Source organism: Alosa sapidissima, chromosome 4 (genome assembly GCF_018492685.1).
Source record: "Alosa sapidissima isolate fAloSap1 chromosome 4, fAloSap1.pri, whole genome shotgun sequence".
Taxonomy (NCBI): domain Eukaryota; kingdom Metazoa; phylum Chordata; class Actinopteri; order Clupeiformes; family Clupeidae; genus Alosa; species Alosa sapidissima.
Window position 1 is genome coordinate 7040001 of NC_055960.1, and position 19942 is coordinate 7059942.

Here is a 19942-nt window from a genome sequence, read left to right on the forward strand (position 1 = left end):
GTGTGTTAGCTGCTGGCCTCCACGCGCGGCGACAGCGAGAAGGTCCAGAGCGAGCTGGGCCGGCTCCAGATGGAGAGTGACGGGGCCAAGGCCGAGGTGAAGGAGGTGCTGCAGGCCCTGGAGGAGCTGGCCGTCAACTACGACCAGAAGAGCCAGGAGGTGGAGGAGAAGAGCCTCCAGAACAAGCTGCTGGCCGAGGAGCTCTCCCAGAAGATGGTGAGGAGGAGGAGGAGGAGGAAGAGGAGGAGAGGCCGCCTTAGACATGCACAAAGAATCCACACGCAGTTGTATGCTCTACAACATAATAATAAACACCACGTTTAGGCCGAGTGTCCTGCTTCAGGTGTTCGAAATACCTGAAACATTGTGTTTCATATTTTTGTAGAGCATACAAATCTCAATTATTTGTGCATTCCTTTTGATTCCAGCACCTGTGTGTTTGGATGTGCGTGCTTGTTTTTGGTTTTCTGAGAAGTGGCCCTGCAGCTTGTTCCGTCTCCGCAGCGGTCTGTTTGGTTTTGTTCTGACCTCGTCTGTTTGGTTGTTTACATGAAACTGTTTCACCTCACAAATGCGCTGCCTGACTGGTGATCCACTCATGAGTGTTAGTATGCCAGGATAATATTTGACAGTGTGGTGATGTTGATTTAGAATGTGTGTGTTTATTTGTTTGTGTATGTGTGTGCGTGTTCACATGTCTGTGTGTGTGTGCATGTGTTGTGTGCGTGTGTATGTGTGTGTTCATGTGTGGATGCATGTGTGTGTGTGTGTGTGTGTGTTTCCCCAGGCCCACCTGATGTCCATCGAGGCCGAGTTGTCCCGTATGCAGGAGGTGAGCGGACAGCAGAGGAAGCGCATCGCCGAGGTGCTTAACGGTCTCATGCGAGACCTGAGCGAGTTCAGCGTCATTGTGGGAAACGGAGACATCAAGCTGGTGAGGGCCCGTGCATGTGTGCGTGTGTGCGTGTGTGTGTGTGTGTGTGTGTGTGTGTGTTTGCGTGTGTGTGTGTGCGTGTGTGTGTGTGTGTGCACATTTGAGTTCTGTGGTGGCTATGGCAACAGAGAGAAAACCTGTGATTGAAAGGCGTGACTCAGCGGTTAGATTGAAGCATGCCGCAGGGAGCGTGGCATTATCTCGATCAGCACATTAAGGGCAATAATTGATGTGTTTGTAGGAGTCTGCATGCCTCATTTCAGCTAATTCATCTGCTCCGCGCCAAACTAATGAGGATTCATGAGTGTGTTTGGCAGATAACGCGTGTGCCATTCTCACCATCCTCATTTCTCTCCTCTACACCGTCCTTTCCACTCGTCCATCATACTTTGTTTTTTGTATTTTCTCCTCTGTGATGTCGTCAATCATGTGTCAATCACATATTTTTCTCCATCCTCCTAATCAACATCATTTCTTCGTTCTCTCCACCTGCTCAACGCCTCTCATTGGAGCTCATTCTATGGAGCCTCCATCTTACCTCTGACATTCTAATCGCGCTCATGCAAACACTTCATGACTCATTTTCATGACTCAATGGTTTTATATTTTCTGCATATCTTCGGTTTTTATCCTCCTTTCTTTTTGTCCTCTTCATCACCTCTTCATCTCATCCCTCTGTATGTCTCTCTTTATTTTGTTCTTCCTCATCTCCTCCCTGTCCATCCACCTCCTTTTACACCTTCTACTCTTCCCCCTCCCTGACTTCCTCTTCCTCCTCCACCTCTCTATTACTCCTACTACTATTACTTCTCTTTCTTCACCTCCTCGTCCTCATCCATCCACTTCCTCTTCCCTATCCTCATCCACCTCCTCCTGCTCCTCCTCCTCATCCACCTCCTCCTGCTCCCCCTCCTCATCCACCTCTCTCACCTCCTCCCTCTCTCCTCTGCAGCCTCTGGAGCTGAGCGGGGCCTTGGAGGAGGAGTTCACCGTGGCGCGCCTCTACATCAACAAGATCAAGTCGGAGGTGAAGTCCATGGTGAAGCGCTGCCGCCAGCTGGAGAACCTGCAGCTCGAGTGCCACCGCAAGATGGAGGAGACCGGCCGCGAGCTCTCCTCCTGCCAGCTCCTCATCTCGCAGGTGTGTGTGTGTGTGTGTGTGTGTGTGTGTGGGGGGGGGGGGGGGGGGGGGAAATGGGACAGAGACAGCCTGGTCTACAATTACATTTACATGACATCGCATTTACATTTACATTTACATTGCATTTATACATCTGTCGGATATTTTTACTTTTAGCAGCTTACAAATTGTCATTGGCCTGTGGCCTGTGGCCTTGTGGGTTGTGTCCTGGTCAGTCAGCAGCACACTATTCCAAGGCATTTGGCCCCTTAATATGGCTCTCATATCAAAGCTAGAGTTATTTTACATCAGTTCAGTTATCATGGCATCCAGTATTCATACCAAGTGCTGTAACTTTCCAAGCAATAGTAAGGTTGCCAAGACAGTGCTGTAGTTGCAGCTTATGGCCTCCTTACAGCAAATAACTTTGACAAAATTTGGGAAAGGTTCTTGAAAGATTGAAGTCTGTTAACTAATGCCCCCCATTCAAGCTTCACACAAAAAACTACAATCTTTCAAGAATCTTTCCCAAATCTTGTTGAAGTTGTTTGGTGTAAGGAGGCCCTTAGCTCTCTCAAACCCTCAAGAAATTTCCACTCAAAAAGCTAATGGCTATCTACAAAGAGCTACAACTCTTTGGCTTTAGAGTCAGTCCTGTTGACCCGACCGATAAATCAGACCCTGGAGAGACGCCTCAGGTCCAGCAGCACTGGCAGAACCCATATGGCAGCAGCAGCAGAGCCCAAGGCTGCAACACCTGCTACAGCTTCCCATACCTAGAGCAGGCTCATAGCTCACACGGCCTGCAATGCTGCCATGTTCTGTGGAGCAAAGTACAAATGCAGGACACTCAAGTCTCACACACTCAAGTCTCACACACTGATCGTGAGACACGCAATTGACAGATCTCGCTGCACCAAAACGACCGCACAAATGTTGTATTGGTCGAAGAATAATCAAACAAATAAATTCATTTAAGCTACTAATGCACACCTTACTTTCTGCCCGGTGTATTGACACCTTAAGTTATGCAGCCTGTAGAGATCACAGCCTGCCAGAGACTGACTGAAACAAAGTAAGATTGGACTCTGAAGAATGGGATAATAACCTACACTTAAACTGATTTTAAATTAATGTCATATCGACAATTATACTCATGAACTCACTTTTTCATGAACATGACCTAAAAAAAGCCCTAGTATCAAATAACACCAAGGGACTGATAATTAGGATAAGAGAGTTTGGGATTTCCCAAGTAAGAGATCGTTAAGTTGTCAGCTAGATAGGTCCTGGCAGACGTGGCAGGAATGGCAGAAATATTTTTTGCCAATGAAAATAGTCTAATGACTATTTACATATTAAGCCCCAATACCAAATACAAGTGCTCCTACAGAGAAAAGTTTCACTCCAAACTGAGCTCAAAACTTGAAAGCCCTGTAAAAAGTGATTCATAAAATGACAGTGTGATCATTGATATGCATATGAGTCATACTCTGCATGTGTTTATGGCAGTAAGATGCAGTGTTTATCAAAATGACAGCCTAGGAAGAGTTGAAGAAGTGTTTTTTTTTTTTTTGTTTCTCTCCAGCACGAGGCGAAGATCCGCTCTCTGACGGAGTACATGCAGAACGTGGAGCTGAAGAAGCGGCAGTTGGAGGACAACTATGACTCCCTGAGCGAGGAGTTCTCCCGCCTGCAGGCCCAAGGTACGGCACATGCAATAGGAGACACGTCTGTTACCATGACCCTGAGAAACACTGTCAACATTCTGTCTGTGTTTGAATATTTCGAATATTCACATTTTGATACAGTAATTTCCTGTGTATTAGTAACATTGTGTATAAGCAGGACAGTGTTTTATGCAAGTTAAAAAACAAAACCATATTAATACCATATTAACTGCCCCGTGTATTAACCTCATATCTGAAGAAATTTTGCAAAATCAATGTATAAACCTCAGCTAATAGTTGGGGAATTACGGTAGTATACATTTTTAGTATTTGAGTGTATACACTAACAAATAGTATTGGGAAATAACACTCGTTATCAAAGTGTTTCTGGAGTGTCTTATGTTTGTGCTGTGTTTGTGTTACAGAGACTGTAGGGGGCGTGTCCAAGAAAGACAGCCTGATGGATATGGAAGAGTCTGGCGATGTCAAGGTAACTACGACAACAGTACAGGTGTATCAGCACAGCAGTAGGTATGTTAATGATGCGCCGTGTGTTAACGTTGTCATATCCTGTGGCAGCGGGTGCTGGAGCAGCAGATGGAGTCTCGTCGCGAGTCGCATCACAAGCAGCTGGGCCGCCTGCGCGACGAGATCAACCAGAAGCAGAAGATCATCGACGACCTCTCCGAGTGCGTGACACTTTTTCACTCTATCACTCACTCACTGTGTCACTCACTCACTCACTGGCTGCATAACTCACTCACGCACTCACTCCTTTTTCTTGCTCTTGCTTGCACTCCTGCTCTCTCTTTTCGTTCTCTATTTCTCTCTTTCCGTTCCCTATTTCTCCCTCTCTCACACTCTCTTTCCGTTCCCTATTTCTCCCTCTCTCACACTCTCTTTCCGTTCCCTATTTCTCTCTCTCACTCTCTCTTTCCTTCCTTTCTCTCACTCCATCACAGCCAAATGCTGCTCATCCTCCTCTGTCACCTCCTCTCCCCCTGTGGAGTGGTACTTTTGTTCCACTCTTTCTCTCACTCTGTTCTCTTTCTCTCACTCTGTTCTCTTTCTCTCACTCTGTTCTCTTTCTCTCTCTCTCTCTCTCTTTATCTCTTTGTCTTCCTCCCACATCTCTTCCTCGGTTGCTCATAGTCACATAATTGCTTTCCTCAAAATATGTTTGAAGCCCCAGGCACTCTTACCCTTAACACGCTTACATTATACATCCAGTGCTCTGACTGAATGCTCTTATTCCTCTCTCATCCCTCTCTCTTTCTCTCATTCCTCTTTATCTCATCCCCTTCTCCCTCCCTCTCACTCTCTCATCCCTCTCTCTCTCATTTCTCTCTCCTCCCTTTCTCCCTCTCCCTCTTTCTCTCTCTTTCTCTCGTTCTCATTCCCTCTCTCCCTCTCATCGATCTCTCCCTCACCCTCTCTCTCATCCCTCTCTCTCTCACTCTCTCTCTCATCCCTCTCTCTCTTTATCAGTCTCCCTCTAGTTGTCCTCCTGCTCTCCTCTTCTCATTGTTGAGTCCTCCAGAGGCCATTACTGCAGCACAGCCCTTATTACAGTAAATCCTGTGGTTCTTCTGCACGCGCTCATGCGGGGCCCCTCTGCCCTCCTCTCTCCTCTCTTCTCCTCTCCTCTCCTCTCCTCTCTCTCCTCTTTTTTGGGCCTTCAGCTCATCTATCCTTTTTAATAACATCATCTTCTTTCCGACTTATCGCTGTAAATTCTCTTACATCATAAACTGTCTCCCTTGAGCGCTGGCATTCGGTGAAAACAGCATTCCCAGACAGACGCTTGCCTCCAAACTACCCAACAAACGCAGCCTATCTTGTTAGAGCTTGTTTCATTTGGCTGATGAGTGGTTAATGAATCTCCTCTATCTTCCTCTCCTCTTCTTCCCCCTACTCACCCCCCACGCTGGCTGGGCCTTCGGGGCTGTGTGTGTGTGTGTGTACCTGTGCTGTGTGTGTGTGTGTGTGTGTGTGTGTACCTGTGCGTCAATCAGCCGCAACCAGAAGCTGCAGTTGGAGCTGGAGCAGCTGCGGGCTGACTTTGATCGCCTGAGGAACCAGGAGCAGCACAAGAGCGTGCAGCTGGAGGAGCTGACGTGAGTAACGAACACACACACACACGCACGCACGCACACACGCACGCACACACGCACACACATACACACACACACACACACACCACACACACACACGCACACTCACACACACACACACACACACACACACACACACACACACACTCACAAACACACACACACACACACACACAGACACACACACACACATACGTACACGCACATGCACACGCACACGCACACACACACACACACACACACACACACACACACACACACACACACACACACCCTGTAGTGAACAAGCCGCTGTGTCCCGCTGGAATGGCCATGTTACCACCCCACAGCGCTTGGTCCCCAATGACACGGCATGATTCACGAGCCAAACATTTCATTAATGCTCATTGACATTTGCTCAAGGACTGTATTGACTCCTATAATGTAGGGGGAGCATTTTGGTGTTTCCATAATCATTCAGAAGAAAAGTGTTACATTGCTGTTTCCAAACATGAGTGAAATACATATATATATATATAATAAAATGACAAATGAATTACAAATACCACTGAGAAAAATATATTGATGCTTGAAGAATAATGATGTTTATGACATATGTACATAATTATTTACATACTGAATTAGTTTGACTAATTCAATTAATTATTTGGTTAGATAATACTGAAAATTCCTTTTGCCATAAATCTAATGTTACATAATGTTTCAGAGATCCATAGCTTACTGTTGTATATATATTGTATGTATAATATTTTTTCATAGTCATATTTCATTTAAAGGGAAAGGCTTTCCAAACTCCTCTCCTAACTGGGCCTTTTCAGAACACTGAGATTAAATCATTACTCATGACCTTGTTCCTGCTGTCGTGTGCACTGAAAATTGCATCACTCAGATCCTCGCAGCACTGTAATGGAATATTGATGGTAAAGATAACCAGTTTTTTTTTTGCTTTGCTCTCTGTTAGATTTCTCCATGAACGCCACGAGCAGTCTAGGCAGGATCTCAAGGGTCTGGAGGAGACTGTTGTAAGTGTGCATCCCACATTTCCAACCTTCCAGTAGACACCTCACCATAAAGAAAAACATGGTTAATGAGTCATATTCTCTGTATTTATTTTTTGCCATGATGATTGAAACATTGGGTTGTCATATTTGGTACATCCTACACGTACTGTAGTTTCAGGCTAAGGTTTCCATGTCAGTGCTCTGGACAGTGGTGTTAAGTTACAACACATGCGATTTTGACAAGCAAGAAAGTGCCTTACATTTTCCTTTATGAAAAGGTTCACAGGTTCACATCGCCACATGTGTTAGCCAGTATTCGTTTACCTTCATGACAGCTTTGCCCAATATTTGCATCATCACAAGCTTCACTTAGAATGCTTTTCAATTACAGTTTTTCCCAGTCGCTGTGGTGTATTTCTCGAATCATCATTAACATTTGCACAGTTAGTGCATTTTTCAAAACAAATAGTGCAAACTGCACCACATAGTGGATTACCTGCAAAAGTGTGTATCTTGCTCAAAATGCTTATGCCTCAAAACAAATATTGATACCAAGAACAGTCGGAACAAATCGAATGTCAGAACGCCTGATGCCATTGTTTACAGTTTACTTTGTAAGTATGAATAATGAGCAATGTGCAAGGCAGCACTATTTTCTATTTTGAAACTACATTTAAAAAGTTACACATTATTGTGTGTGAAGGGGGTTGATTGCAAGACAGTGGATATGTTTCTAATTTTTTTCTTTTGACAGACATTGTGACAGTATAAAACAAAGGCTTTTACAGCACTGTGTAAAATGAAAAATGTCCAATATACCGTAAAACACCCCTTGGTCAGAGCTGTGCACCACTTTACATCTTTGTATACATCCTGACGTTCCTGTCTGTCAGGTCGGATATATTTATATATGCTAGACAGACTATGACAACTAGTTATGACAGCTAGTTCAACACATTTGCATGTAATGACAGAAGTGATGAAATCAGGCCAGTTTGTTTTATGGGGTAGGACTATTCAGCAGGGAACCATAGTGCACTTTGACCAACATGACATTAGCAAATGAAAATACAAAAAACAGCAGACAGAAAAAACAGACAGAAAAATCAATTGCATGGATGTCCTAAAGCATTGCTATTTGTTCAAGATGGGGAGAAACTGCTTTGCTGCAAAGGAATGAAATACCCGCACTCTGCTAAAACTCCCATATTTAATGTGTTGCAACGTTTCGACCCAACTGGGTCTTCCTTTTGCCTGAGGAAGACCCAGTCGGGGCGAAACGTTGCAACACATTAAATATATGGGAGTTTTAGCAGAGTGCGGGCATTTCATTCCTTTGCCGTTCTAGTTCCATTTGCCCTGCACCTCACCGGTGGGGATGTGCACACATCCACTACTACTCATTGAGAAACTGCTTTGATAATGAAGTGATAAGATGATTGAGAATTTCATGAGTGAAAGAAAAGTAGCCAATAAGTGCTCAACATGTACGTATGGTTACACCTAAGGACATTTGGATAGTCATTCCGGAGTTTTCTTTTTCTTCATTTTTGTTCTACAATGTAAAAATAGTCAAAAGAAAGGAAAAGAGAAATTAGTCAGTATGCCCAAACTTTTGACTGGCGCTGTACATTAATGAAATCTGTCCATTTTGTATATTGGGAAACCTTGATAGCTCTCACTGAAATCCCTGTACCGGTACATGGTGGAACCCTTGGTAGAACATGGTGGATTATGCTTCTTTATGATCATGCTTCTAGGATCCTGCTGCTACTGGATTTGTCCCCAGTTTTAACACAGTCCTCTCATCTTCCCCTAAAGGCCCGCGAACTCCAGACCCTGCACAACCTTAGGAAGCTGTTTGTTCAAGACCTCACGACGCGGGTTAAACGAGTAAGTGTGCCAGAGAGAGAGGGAAACTTGCTTGAGTACTTGATACTTTCTCTCCCAGTTTGAGACCACTCTCTGACAAATCCCTCTTCCTGTGTCTCCAGAGCTCCGAATTGGAGCCTGATGATAGTGGGGGGTCTTCCACCCAGAAACAGAAGATTTCCTTTCTTGAAAACAACCTGGACCAGCTTACAAAAGTTCACAAACAGGTCAGCGAATTTTACAATCTGTGTTGTGGGCAGAGACTGCAATGTTAACTAAGAGATGTGTTCGGTGATCCAAAAATAATCCGAAAAATGTTCCAATGCAAAGAGTGTGTGTCTGTTTTCTGGGGTGGGGCATGTGTGTGATCATTTGCCTGTTAATGTCTGCCACTAAAGAGATCATTATTCTGGCCAATCTGGGGTCTCCGCCTGTTGGTCTGCCTTCTCTCCTCTCCCCCTCTTTCCTCCTCTCTCTTCCACTCCTCCTTTCCTCTCCTCTCCTCCCCTCCCCCCCTCTCTTCTCCTTCCCTCCTCTCTCTGCTCCATCTGTCAGAGAGGAAGTGCAGTTGGCTCATTATGTGTCCCCACTGTCTGTGTCGCCGATGCCCAGGTCCCTTTATGTCTCATTCCGGCCTCCTCCACCGGCGGGGGCAGAGCACAGCTCAGCCTCAGACAAAACAGCCGCTAAATGACAGGCGCGCACAGAACCAGCTCCCTGTGATGAGCAGGCTTTATATTACACAAGCAGCAGCCGGCCCCAGGAACACAGAACTGTGTTGTGCTACGGCTCGCATACATATATGCTGTTGGGAGCAGGTCATTGATCTTTCCGCCACCTCATGGGCTAGCCAATATGTCTGTTCCCAGAACCCCACGGGTCTCCATAATCATTTCAGAGGAGATGAGGGGAAACAGAGGACACACTTAGCATTTCCAGTGCATAGTGATATTCCAGGCACTGAATGAAAGATCCCTGGAAAAACAAGCTGAAATATTATCAAGGTGTTAAATATGTATTTTTGGTGGAGTCTGTTCCCACTCGTAACTGGGGTTTCCTATCAGGGTTTAGAGATTTCAACTGAAAAGAATAGATTTGATATTTTATCACTGCACAGAATAACCCTGATGGAACCTTGATAAAGGCTGTTAGTTGAAACGTCGGCCTTTAAATATATCAAGAGATCAGAGTGTGTTTCTACTCTGGCTTTAATGTGATAACCTCCTGACCAGCACCTCTACTTCAGCGTGCATTCCTATTCCACGCTGTTGCACAATAGGATGACAACAACAACATACTGCATCACACCAACCAACCTGCTAACAGGAGTGGTTAGGTGATTATATTTTTAAGAAGAGGTAGCACCATCCTTAGATGGGTGTAGTCCAGCATTATGTCCATTAATCATTCCCACTACTCCTCTGTACCTGTGCCCTTAATCAAGGCGCTCTGCGATGCTTGTGTGGGGGGTGCAGCGCTAGCTACACAAGCACCATTAGCGTGCTAGTTTCCCCTCATTTTCTTTTCAGTCCCCCTGGCTTCCAGTGGGCAGGGCCAAATGGCGACGTTGTCATCAATCACGGCGGTCGATGCCACAGAGCTGGTAATTCTAGCCGAGTGGGGCTCAGCGGGCACTGGGGCTGCTGCAGCAAACAGAGAGAGATGCCAGCGCAGATAGGTGTGCCCTGACGCACAGCGGCTGGCCTGCCTCAGACAAATGAAATGAATGAATTGCAGATAGGCGCTTGTCCATTCATCACCACACACACACACACACACACACACACACACACACACACACACACACACACACATACACATACACACACACACACACACACACAGACACACACACACACACACACAGACACAGGCACACAGGACATATACGTATTGCACACAGTACTTTCACACCCTCCCACAGAGACAGTTGCTCACACACAGAAATACACACACACACACACACACACACACACACACACACAGATTCAGACAGTCGTTCTCTCCCTTTATCACTGGCTTCCTCTCCCCGCCCCCAGTCCTTCTCCAGGGCAGAGTTACAAAGCTGCAGGCTAGAACACACACACACACACACACACACACACACACACAGACACACACACAAAACGCTTTTGCGAAAGCAGTCAAGGTGCACTGTAGGTCCTCTTCTGAGAGGGCTACAATAGCATTATCAGCTAGCAATTAGCATACTGCAGCTCTGTGATGGATACGGTGGTGGTTCGATCTTTAGCCCTGGATCACACACACACACACACACAAATATCACACACACACACACACACACACACATGCATTCCACTCCTTTCACATGCACACACCTTCACAGTTTCCTACATTCATTTCCTTGGCAACCCTGAACCACTGCAGTATGGCATTCTCTTCCTGGCACCACAGACACCCTGCAAACGGGCACAGTTGAGCTCAGATCCTCAAGATGGGTTGGTCACACCCACTGATCTCATTTCAATAGTTACTTAATGAAGGCAGTTAAGTAGATTGAGATTGATTCTCCTCCTTGTCATCAACCTCAAGAAAAAGAATGCATAAATAATGTAGCTTGACAAGCATGTCAAGTAGATATCCATGTATTTACATAAGCATAGACACAGACACTTACAAATACAAACATCTTTATCACACACACACACACACACACACACACACACACACACACACACCTACTGGTTAGCGCTTCGGACTTGTAACCGGAGGATTGCCGGTTCGCACCCCGACCAGTAGGCCATGGCTGAAGTGCCCTTGAGCAAGGCACCTAACCCCTCATTGCTCCCCGAGTTGTTGCAGGCAGCTCACTGCGCCGGGATTAGTGTGCGTTTCACCTCACTGTGTGTTCACTGTGTGCTGAGTGTGTTTCACTAATTCACGGATTGGGATAAATGCAGAGACCAAATTTCCCTCACGGGATCAAAAGAGTATATATACTTATGCTTATACACACACACACAGGCTACAAAAGTTCTGATTCTTATAGGATTTGTCTTTTCAATGGGACCGAGGCAGCAGAAGCAAATCTCTGCAGTGCTGCAGCAGTATCCTCCTAAAAGCAGCAGCCTCCATGGGGCTGTTAGAGGCTGTTAATGTGCTTACTCACTCAGGCAAGCAGAGAGAGAGACAGACAGAGAGAGAGACAGACAGACAGAGAGAGAGACAGACAGACAGAGAGAGAGACAGAGAGGCTCACGTGGAAATCAATAAATCCTGAGATCAAGGCTAGAGTGGATCTCATCAGCTGCAATTCCCATCCTCTTCATTATCAGTTAAAATTTGCACGTGGGCTTCTTCTATGCCAATGCTCTCAGAGTTGAGAAAACATTTGGAGAGGACGGGAATGTCACGGCAGCAGTATGGTAATTCTGCCCTATATATGCAGGCACAAGGGACTACTGAGGCACATGGGGTTTTTGTAGTTGTCGGAGGCAGGAAATATGAAAAATATTTGGGGTTTGACATCTGTCGCTCTCTCTCTCTCTCTTTCTCTCTCTTTTTCACTCTCTCTCTCTTTCTCTCTCTTTTTCTCTATTTCTCTCCCTTTCTCCCCCTCTCTCTCTAGTCTCTTTCTCTCTGTCTCTCTCTGTCTCTCTGTTTCCTCACTCAAACACAACAGAGAGAGATCAGTCTGCTTCAGCTGAGCCATCAGTCATGCAAACGAATGCTGTCAAATCACAGCACAGGTGTTTGGTGTTAACCTTGCACTATTCTTTTTCATTTCCGTACTTTTGTTTTAACCTCTCTCTCTCTCTCTCTCTCTCTCTCTCTCTCTCTCTCTTAAAATGAAATCCATTTAAATTCTTGAATGCTTTATTTTCATTACATATTTGCTTTAATTATTCCCTAGTAAGACTGATAACCAAGTCTTGAACCAATATAAAAACAAACAAACAAACAAACTATTCACACAATTAGCAATACTGTTCATCTTTGAGAATGATATGCATGAATGACCATAATGGCTATGGATTGCTCATCTTATCACATTTTTATTTTTTTTATCTGTTAAATTAAAAATCTTTCTCTCTCCCTTCTGCTACACCCCCACCCTTCTCTCCTCCTTCCCGTTGAACAGCTGGTACGTGACAATGCAGATCTGCGTTGTGAGCTTCCTAAACTGGAGAAACGTCTTCGGTCTACGGCTGAGCGAGTTAAGGCCTTGGAGGGCGCACTAAAGGAGGCCAAGGAGAGCGCCATGAAGGACCGCCGGCGCTACCAGCAGGAGGTCGAGCGCATCAAGGACGTCATGAGGGCCCGCAACCCGCTCAGGCGTCCCCACGCCGCACAGATCGGTGAGCCGGCCACGCCAGCCACGCCAGCGTCCAAATAAGATCACATCACGTAATACACAGTGTCTGATACACGTCTATGAAATGCACATAATGATATAATGCATGGATATTAAAGAAGAAGGAAGTTAGAAGGATCCTATGAAGACACCACTAGTGAGGCCATTTTGTTATCAGACCCTGAACGTGACAGTATGGCATCTCAGTTTTGCCTGAATCCCACACTCTGTACAGTGCTGTTACAGTAATATTGCATGTTTCATATTATTTATGTACGTTGGTGGTGCTGTATTTGTTAATGTTCTTGTTCTTTTCTCCTTTCATGCGTAGCCAAGCCTGTTCGTCCTGGCCACTTCTCCGTTGCCTCTCCCACCAACCCACTGGTGATGCGCAACAGTGACCACCCCATCGCCTTCAGCAACGTGCTGTTCCAGAACAGCCCCCAGGCCAGCACCCAGCAGCAGCCCCCGAACCCCAGCACCACACAGAAGATCACGTGAGTCCTGACCCCTGACCCCCGCTGGCCTGCATCTCTCTTACTCTTTCTTTCTCTATCTCTCTGTGTCTGTTTCTTTGTCTCTCTCTCTCTCTCTCTCTTCTCCCCCCTCTCTCTGTCTCTCTCTCCCACTCTCCCTATCTCTTTCTCTTTCTTTCTCTCCCTATCTTTCTTTCTCTCTCCCACCCTCCCTCTGTCTCTCTCTCTAGTCTTTCTCTCCATCTCTCTCCCTCTCCCTCTCTCTCTCTCTCTCTCCCTCCGGTGCAGTGCCATGGAGAAGCACTCTGCTGGCGATTAAGTGGCCAGACCGACAGGTGACTCAGCACATTGAGTTTGGTGAGAGGTGTAGCTAATGAGGGCCGTCTGGGGGTGGCTAGTTGGGAAAAGCGCCACGTGAGGGTACTGCTGCAATCCAATGCAGTGTCTTCTCTTAGGAGAGTCTCTGCAAGGGCCACTCAAGGGCTCTCCGCCAATTTTGAGTCATTAGTGTCAGTGGGGAAATATGACAGTCTGCCCTTGATACTTAACTCTGACTGAAGGCCTGATGATAAAAACGATTTTTTTAGAGAAACCAAGCTCATCTTACGGCAGAAAGAAACCTTATTTGGGGTAAACTAAAGGGAGAGCAGCACACAAACTCATCAGGAAAGTGGAGTGTATCCAAATATGACTTTATGTTAATGCCACCACCACAGCGAGAAACGCACCAGTGCCTACTGTAATCCACCAGAAGGGAATTGGGAAGCGTCAGCATTCAATGCAAGTGTCATCGGCCCGCTCTCTCCCTGAGTCCCTCTGTCTGAATGACTCTGTGTAATTCTACCCAACAGGGCCCCAGTGGAGGTGAGCAACACCACAGTCAACTCCACAGAGACATCGGACTCCCATCAGCTCAATGTGGCCAACGGTGAGCGCCGCACCAAATCAATAGTCAGTCGGTAAACACAGCTAGAAGCCAGTGTTTGAGTTAAATGAGAACGTGATCTATGAGGTTAGCATAGAGCTCAATGTAGCACCCTACAGTCACATGCAGGGGTGCTAAGTCACCCACCATTCACACACAAAGCTTGATTTTCAGTTCTGAGTCATACTTTATTCAGCATTGCCTAGCTCACCTCTCAACAGCTTTATATACTGTTTTCTCTTTGCCAATGAAATGCGTAACGTCCAGTAACAGACTACGATATCATAGTATAGTAGATGAAGACAGGTCGATACATGAGCAATCAATGTTGTCCTACACTCTAACATGATGCTGTTTCATGCCTTCACAGGAAATGCCACAGACATCAACGACAACAGGTAAGCCATACCCTTTATTACTGCACTGTATCACTCCCCTATTCACTGTGCGTTGAAAGTATACAGTAGTGAGCACAATACTAGAAAAACCTGAAATGAATATCAGTGCACTCAGCACATAGTTACATAGTTACAGCACATAGTTACATTTCTCATTTCTAACACCTGCAGTAAACTAAACTGCACGCTAAGCCACAGTTAGAGAGTTACAGCTCAACAAGCTACACCGGTCACTCCAGAATGCTCACCCAGTGTTGGAGCTTCTCTGCTCCTGATGCATGCGTGTTAGTAAAAGCACCTAGCAAGGCACACACCAGATATGTGCACACATCACAGAGACTAGCCCCAGACATCGAATATGGGCACCAGAAGCATCGTGGGTTGCTGACCAAGGCTTGTGCTACTGCTTTTTTTCACCTGCCCCACTGCCCCTGTCCCATGTGTCCATGTGTGGGCTGCTTGACTGTGGTGCCGCCCGCCGGCCCTCTGCCTGCCTCGCACCTCTGTGTCTCGGCCCCTGATGCCACCGCTGCTGTCGCTGACGCCTCTCCTGCCGCCGCCACTGCTCGCGTGCGCCGCCGTTGTGTAGTGTGTGTCTCAACGTGTCCTCTGTGTCCAGAGGCGAAGGCCACTGCGGCCCGCACGCCGACCCCAACAACGACCCCAACAACCTCTACATCATGCAGCAGCAGACCGCTGCCAGCTAATAACTCAAAACAGGTGAGCTCTAGTGCCGGGGTGGGGCGGTCAGCCAGGCTACAGGACCGCAGTTGCTGCTCATGTCACAAACAAGTCCGCACACTTCTCCATTCTTTCCCTTTTTTGGGTTTTATTTTGTCATGCTTGGCTGAATAACCATCTTGACCTTTCTGTCGAATCTGAAGAAGACCGAAAGGTCAAAACATTATTCAGCCAAGCATGACAAAATAAAACACACACACAAAATAAATGTGTTAGCACTTTTTAAGTATTTCTTGACAGTTTTTTTCGTCTTACACTTGGGATGTGCACAATGATCTCTTCTAACTGTTCATGCCTCACCCATCATTAGAGTACTTGCCTACAGATGTAGATGGTAGATACCAGAGTCACAGTAAACAAGGGGGTTTGTGTATGGATGGGTTACCAATTCTCAAATGGCTCAGGGTAAGCCCTCTCTGGGATTGGCAGCCTTTAATCCTTGAGCTGCTTAATTAACAGTGATGTGTATCTTACTCAGGGTGCTTGCCTCCAAAGGGGATATGTGCTCCTAAAAATGTCCTACACACACACACCCTCCACACACACACACACACACACACACACACACACTCAGACACATGTACACACACACAAACTACCTTTTACTGCAGGAGTGTGTGATAAATGAAGATGCACCTTCTGAAGAGATTCAACATTGGTGCTGAGGATAGTAAAGGACCATTTGAAATGCAGTTAGTTCTTCCCTTATCTTTGCTTCCATTATCTCGGCTGTTCAGATGGCACGTCAGACAGACAGTGTATTTTAGATAGGGCTGTTTGTCTCTTTTTGGTCCGTGTACCATCAGAGAACACCTGCATCTGCTAGAGCAGATGCAGAATGATGTTTTATTTTATGGGTGGTAGGCTGCTCAAAAGACTCACTACTCACTCAGTTGAAACAGGATGTCTCCCCAAGTGTACTAACAGAGAACAAGGCTCAGACACGCAAAGGCATGGTGCTGTTGCAGATGTTGTGTTACACTTCATTAACTCCGCCTTTCTTTGTTTCTTTCTCCGTTTCTCTCTTCTCTCTCTTTCTCCGTTTCTCTCTTCTCTCTCTTTCTCCGTTTCTCTCTTCTCTCTCTCTCTCTCTCTCTCTTTCTCCCTAGATGAACAGCCTCGTCCAGAGTCTCCTGTGTATATCAGCATGCTGCCTATCAGTTTCTCATAACTCCCCTGCCCTCCTGACCCTATTCAGATCTAACCCTCTGGACCCAGAATCCTCTTGTCTCCTAGTCTCAAGTTCTCCCCTTCAGCTCGCCAAACCCCTGTACCCCTATACTCCTTCCTTTCAATACTTCGTAGTTTTATGATGTACATAGAATACATGTAGAGAAAAACTTAACTGTGGCAGACACTGTGGCTTCTTAATGCTTAGCACTGGCAGCCTCTCTAATGCTCGAAACTCCCATTTTTTTTGCTGGAGTAAATAGGACTGACCAGTGGAGGTTCTTGGAGAGCATGCAGTGTTTCTTCTGGCCACTAGGGTGTGCTGTTTGACTTATTGTGTGGGAAGTGCACCTTGACATAATGTGTACTGCAGCTCTGTATAAATCTGTGCTATCCCTCCCCCCTTATTTTTTCATTCTGTAAATTTGGATACTTTCAGTCAGTTCCAGGGCAGGCACATATAGACTGGTTCAGAGGGAGTCATTTTCATCAGAGGGGCCCCTCCAAACCACACAGAGGCATCCAATCAGAACCATGTGAGCACACACTGTCAAGCCTTGCTCCTTGAACTAGGTGCATGTGCCGCGGTCTATTGCCCACACACACACACACACACACATAGCAGAGCCTTAAACAGTAACAACAAAAAATTGATAAACAAAAACAAAAAAGTCCTATTCATATAATTTGTTTTGTACACTGGAGCAAATAATCCCCTTTGTGTATATATGCAGCCCCCTTGGAAATATGTTACAGTGATACACCTTCCTCCCTGTGATAAGAGATAGGGAGAGAAACAGAATTTAGCAACAGGAGGAGCAGAGAGATTAATGAAGGCTGCTGCCCCATATACCCAGAGGCAACCCCTTCCAACCCCAATGAATATAATGTGTATAATAAGCTGTAGTCATGAGACTGCACAGTGGCATTGCAGAGAAATTTTCCACAACCACATTAACCTGAAGGATGGAAGCTGTCCCTACTAAGACGGCAGTCGCTCCTCAAGGGGGGAAAAGCAAGCAGCCATGATATCATCCAAGTATGTGGTTTTTAGAAATGATGCATATTTACATGTAGACTTTTTCCAGTGTGTATCACCCTCCACGTGGTTAGGATGTGTTTTGTGAGTCGTTCCCACTGTCTTATGTCAGTGTGTCTGTAGTGATGTCTCCACTGGCTGTACATGGTAGATGTACTCCTACAGAATAGTGCAAGGATACATAGGGGTGAGGCTAAAGCACTAGAGTAGTCCTATTTTTATACAGTCCACCATTATTAGTTATTTCACCTAAAGCAATTGTTATATTATTGATTATGTTGAATATTTGTTTGGTACCTGTTTTTTTGTTTTGTTTTTTTACCTATTGCAGTTATCATGAATTCTCATGGAATGTAATGAATGTTCATGTTTTTCAGAGATTTTGTAGATTATTTATTTATGTATGTATGTATTTATTTATTTATTCAAGTATTTATTTATTTATTTGCATATCTATTTATTGACATGTGTATTTGCTTGCTACCTTGAGTGTTTAAGCATTATATTTATTACAAATTGTTTATTATACTGAATACTTAAATATATCTAAAAAATCCAACTATAGAAGAGAGGCCAGGACAGAGCAAGAGCATGAACGTGTAGAATGTAGAGTGAAGGAGAGAACTAAGGTATGATGGAGACAAATGAAGAGAGAGAGAGAGAGAGTGTGTGTGTGTGTGTGTGTGTGTGTGTGTGTGTGTGTGTGTGTGTGTGTGTGTGTGTGTGTGTGTGTGTGTGTGTGTGTGTGTGTGTGCGCGCGCGCATGTGTGTGTGTGTGTGAGAGAGAGAGAGAGAGAGAGAGGGGAATGTCTGATGTAAAGCTAACTACCATTGGAAACCAATCTCCTACGCCTCCTTCACTTTACTACTGGTACTTTTCTGTTTCCTCTGACATGAAGCAGGACTCTGTAGGCAGCAGCTGAATCAGCTCCTATAGGAGTGGACTTTGCATCTGAGAGCAGCACTACAGCACTGGCAGCTCCCTCAAAGACAGAGCTGCGGCTACATCAGCCAGTGTAGCTAGCCTCTGATCTCAGATCTGTGAGTCTGCCTCACCTGTCCAGTGTAGCTAGCCTCTGATCTCAGATCTGTGAGTCTGCCTCACCTGTCCAGTGTAGCTAGCCTCTGATCTCAGATCTGTGAGTCTGCCTCACCTGTCCAGTGTAGCTAGCCTCTGATCTCAGATCTGTGAGTCTGCCTCACCTGTCCAGTGTAGCTAGCCTCTGATCTCAGATCTGTGAGTCTGCCTCACCTGTCCAGAGTCCATGCACATACCTCACAGACTCTCAGACAGTTCACGCCCTCTGTGGTCTGTGGCAGGTCTCTCTTTCCTGCACCACACACACATTAATTTCTTCTTAGCTCTGGATGCCCCCTGATTGCCCCCCTCTATACTGCACTCCTGATCAGCCAATTGGGAGAGAGAGGGGCTCCAGTGGGCAGTGAGGAGCTGAGAGGAGGTGTTCTGTCTGTGGGGACGATGGAGACCTGGAGGGGGGGTAGACCCACTTATTAGCAGCCACAGAAGCTCACTCTTTTTAACTGCGCCCACTGTCAGCTTCCTGCTCCATGTTAGATCAATTATCCCTTTACTTTGCCAATGACCACAAATATCCAGAGGTAGGACGGCCAGGTTCAGGAAGTAGACGTCTGCTATAGGTTTTTTTTTTTTTTGACCATCCAAATGAGCTAATTGGCACAGCCATTGGTGTAAGCAGACAGTGAAGTCAGCGTGTTCAGTGTATGCACAGGGCAAAAAACATGGCGACTGTAGTTAGGCCTACTCTTTGAATCTGGAATCCCTCCACCTCTGCAAGTTAACTCAGTAAACCCCTTGCGTTGCACTAAAGATAGTGTGCCTCAGCTAGATACATCTGTCTGTGGAGAACTGTAGCATTGTGTTGTGTAGTAGCGGATGAGTACAGTTAGCAGGAGAGGTACGCTGTGCTGCGGAGCGTGTGGCAGATGTGAAGTAGATATTGTAGAACTCAAGAACTCGAACTTGTAGAACTCAACTCATTGTAGAACTATTTCAGTTCCATTTGGCTGTCAAATGTGTTGCAGTGGTAGAGTGGAGAGCATTGCACAGTGTGAGTTGAAAAAAAAAAAAAATACATGTCAGTTTTGAATGTCTGAGAGAAAAAAGCTTGTGTTTAAACAACATGCA

The 19942-nt window shown here is 45.7% G+C and overlaps 1 protein-coding gene across 2 annotated transcripts in view; it reads left to right on the top strand.

The window, feature by feature from the left end:
• Positions 1-18481, top strand: part of LOC121707893 (kinesin heavy chain-like) — a 37960-nt gene extending 19479 nt beyond the window's left edge. The window contains exons 14-29 of one of the 2 annotated variants that reach the window (XM_042090857.1): positions 10-216; positions 788-934; positions 1887-2075; positions 3643-3760; positions 4150-4214; positions 4304-4413; positions 5740-5841; positions 6800-6860; positions 8661-8732; positions 8834-8938; positions 12814-13030; positions 13358-13523; positions 14354-14430; positions 14798-14825; positions 15415-15545; positions 16676-18481. In XM_042090857.1, the coding sequence (XP_041946791.1) occupies positions 10-216; positions 788-934; positions 1887-2075; positions 3643-3760; positions 4150-4214; positions 4304-4413; positions 5740-5841; positions 6800-6860; positions 8661-8732; positions 8834-8938; positions 12814-13030; positions 13358-13523; positions 14354-14430; positions 14798-14825; positions 15415-15532 (1782 nt within the window). In that variant the 3' untranslated portion in view covers positions 15533-15545; positions 16676-18481. The remainder of the gene's footprint in view (positions 1-9; positions 217-787; positions 935-1886; positions 2076-3642; positions 3761-4149; positions 4215-4303; positions 4414-5739; positions 5842-6799; positions 6861-8660; positions 8733-8833; positions 8939-12813; positions 13031-13357; positions 13524-14353; positions 14431-14797; positions 14826-15414; positions 15546-16675) is intronic. The other variant, XM_042090858.1, reaches the window with a different exon arrangement.
• Positions 18482-19942: the final 1461 nt, after the last annotated feature.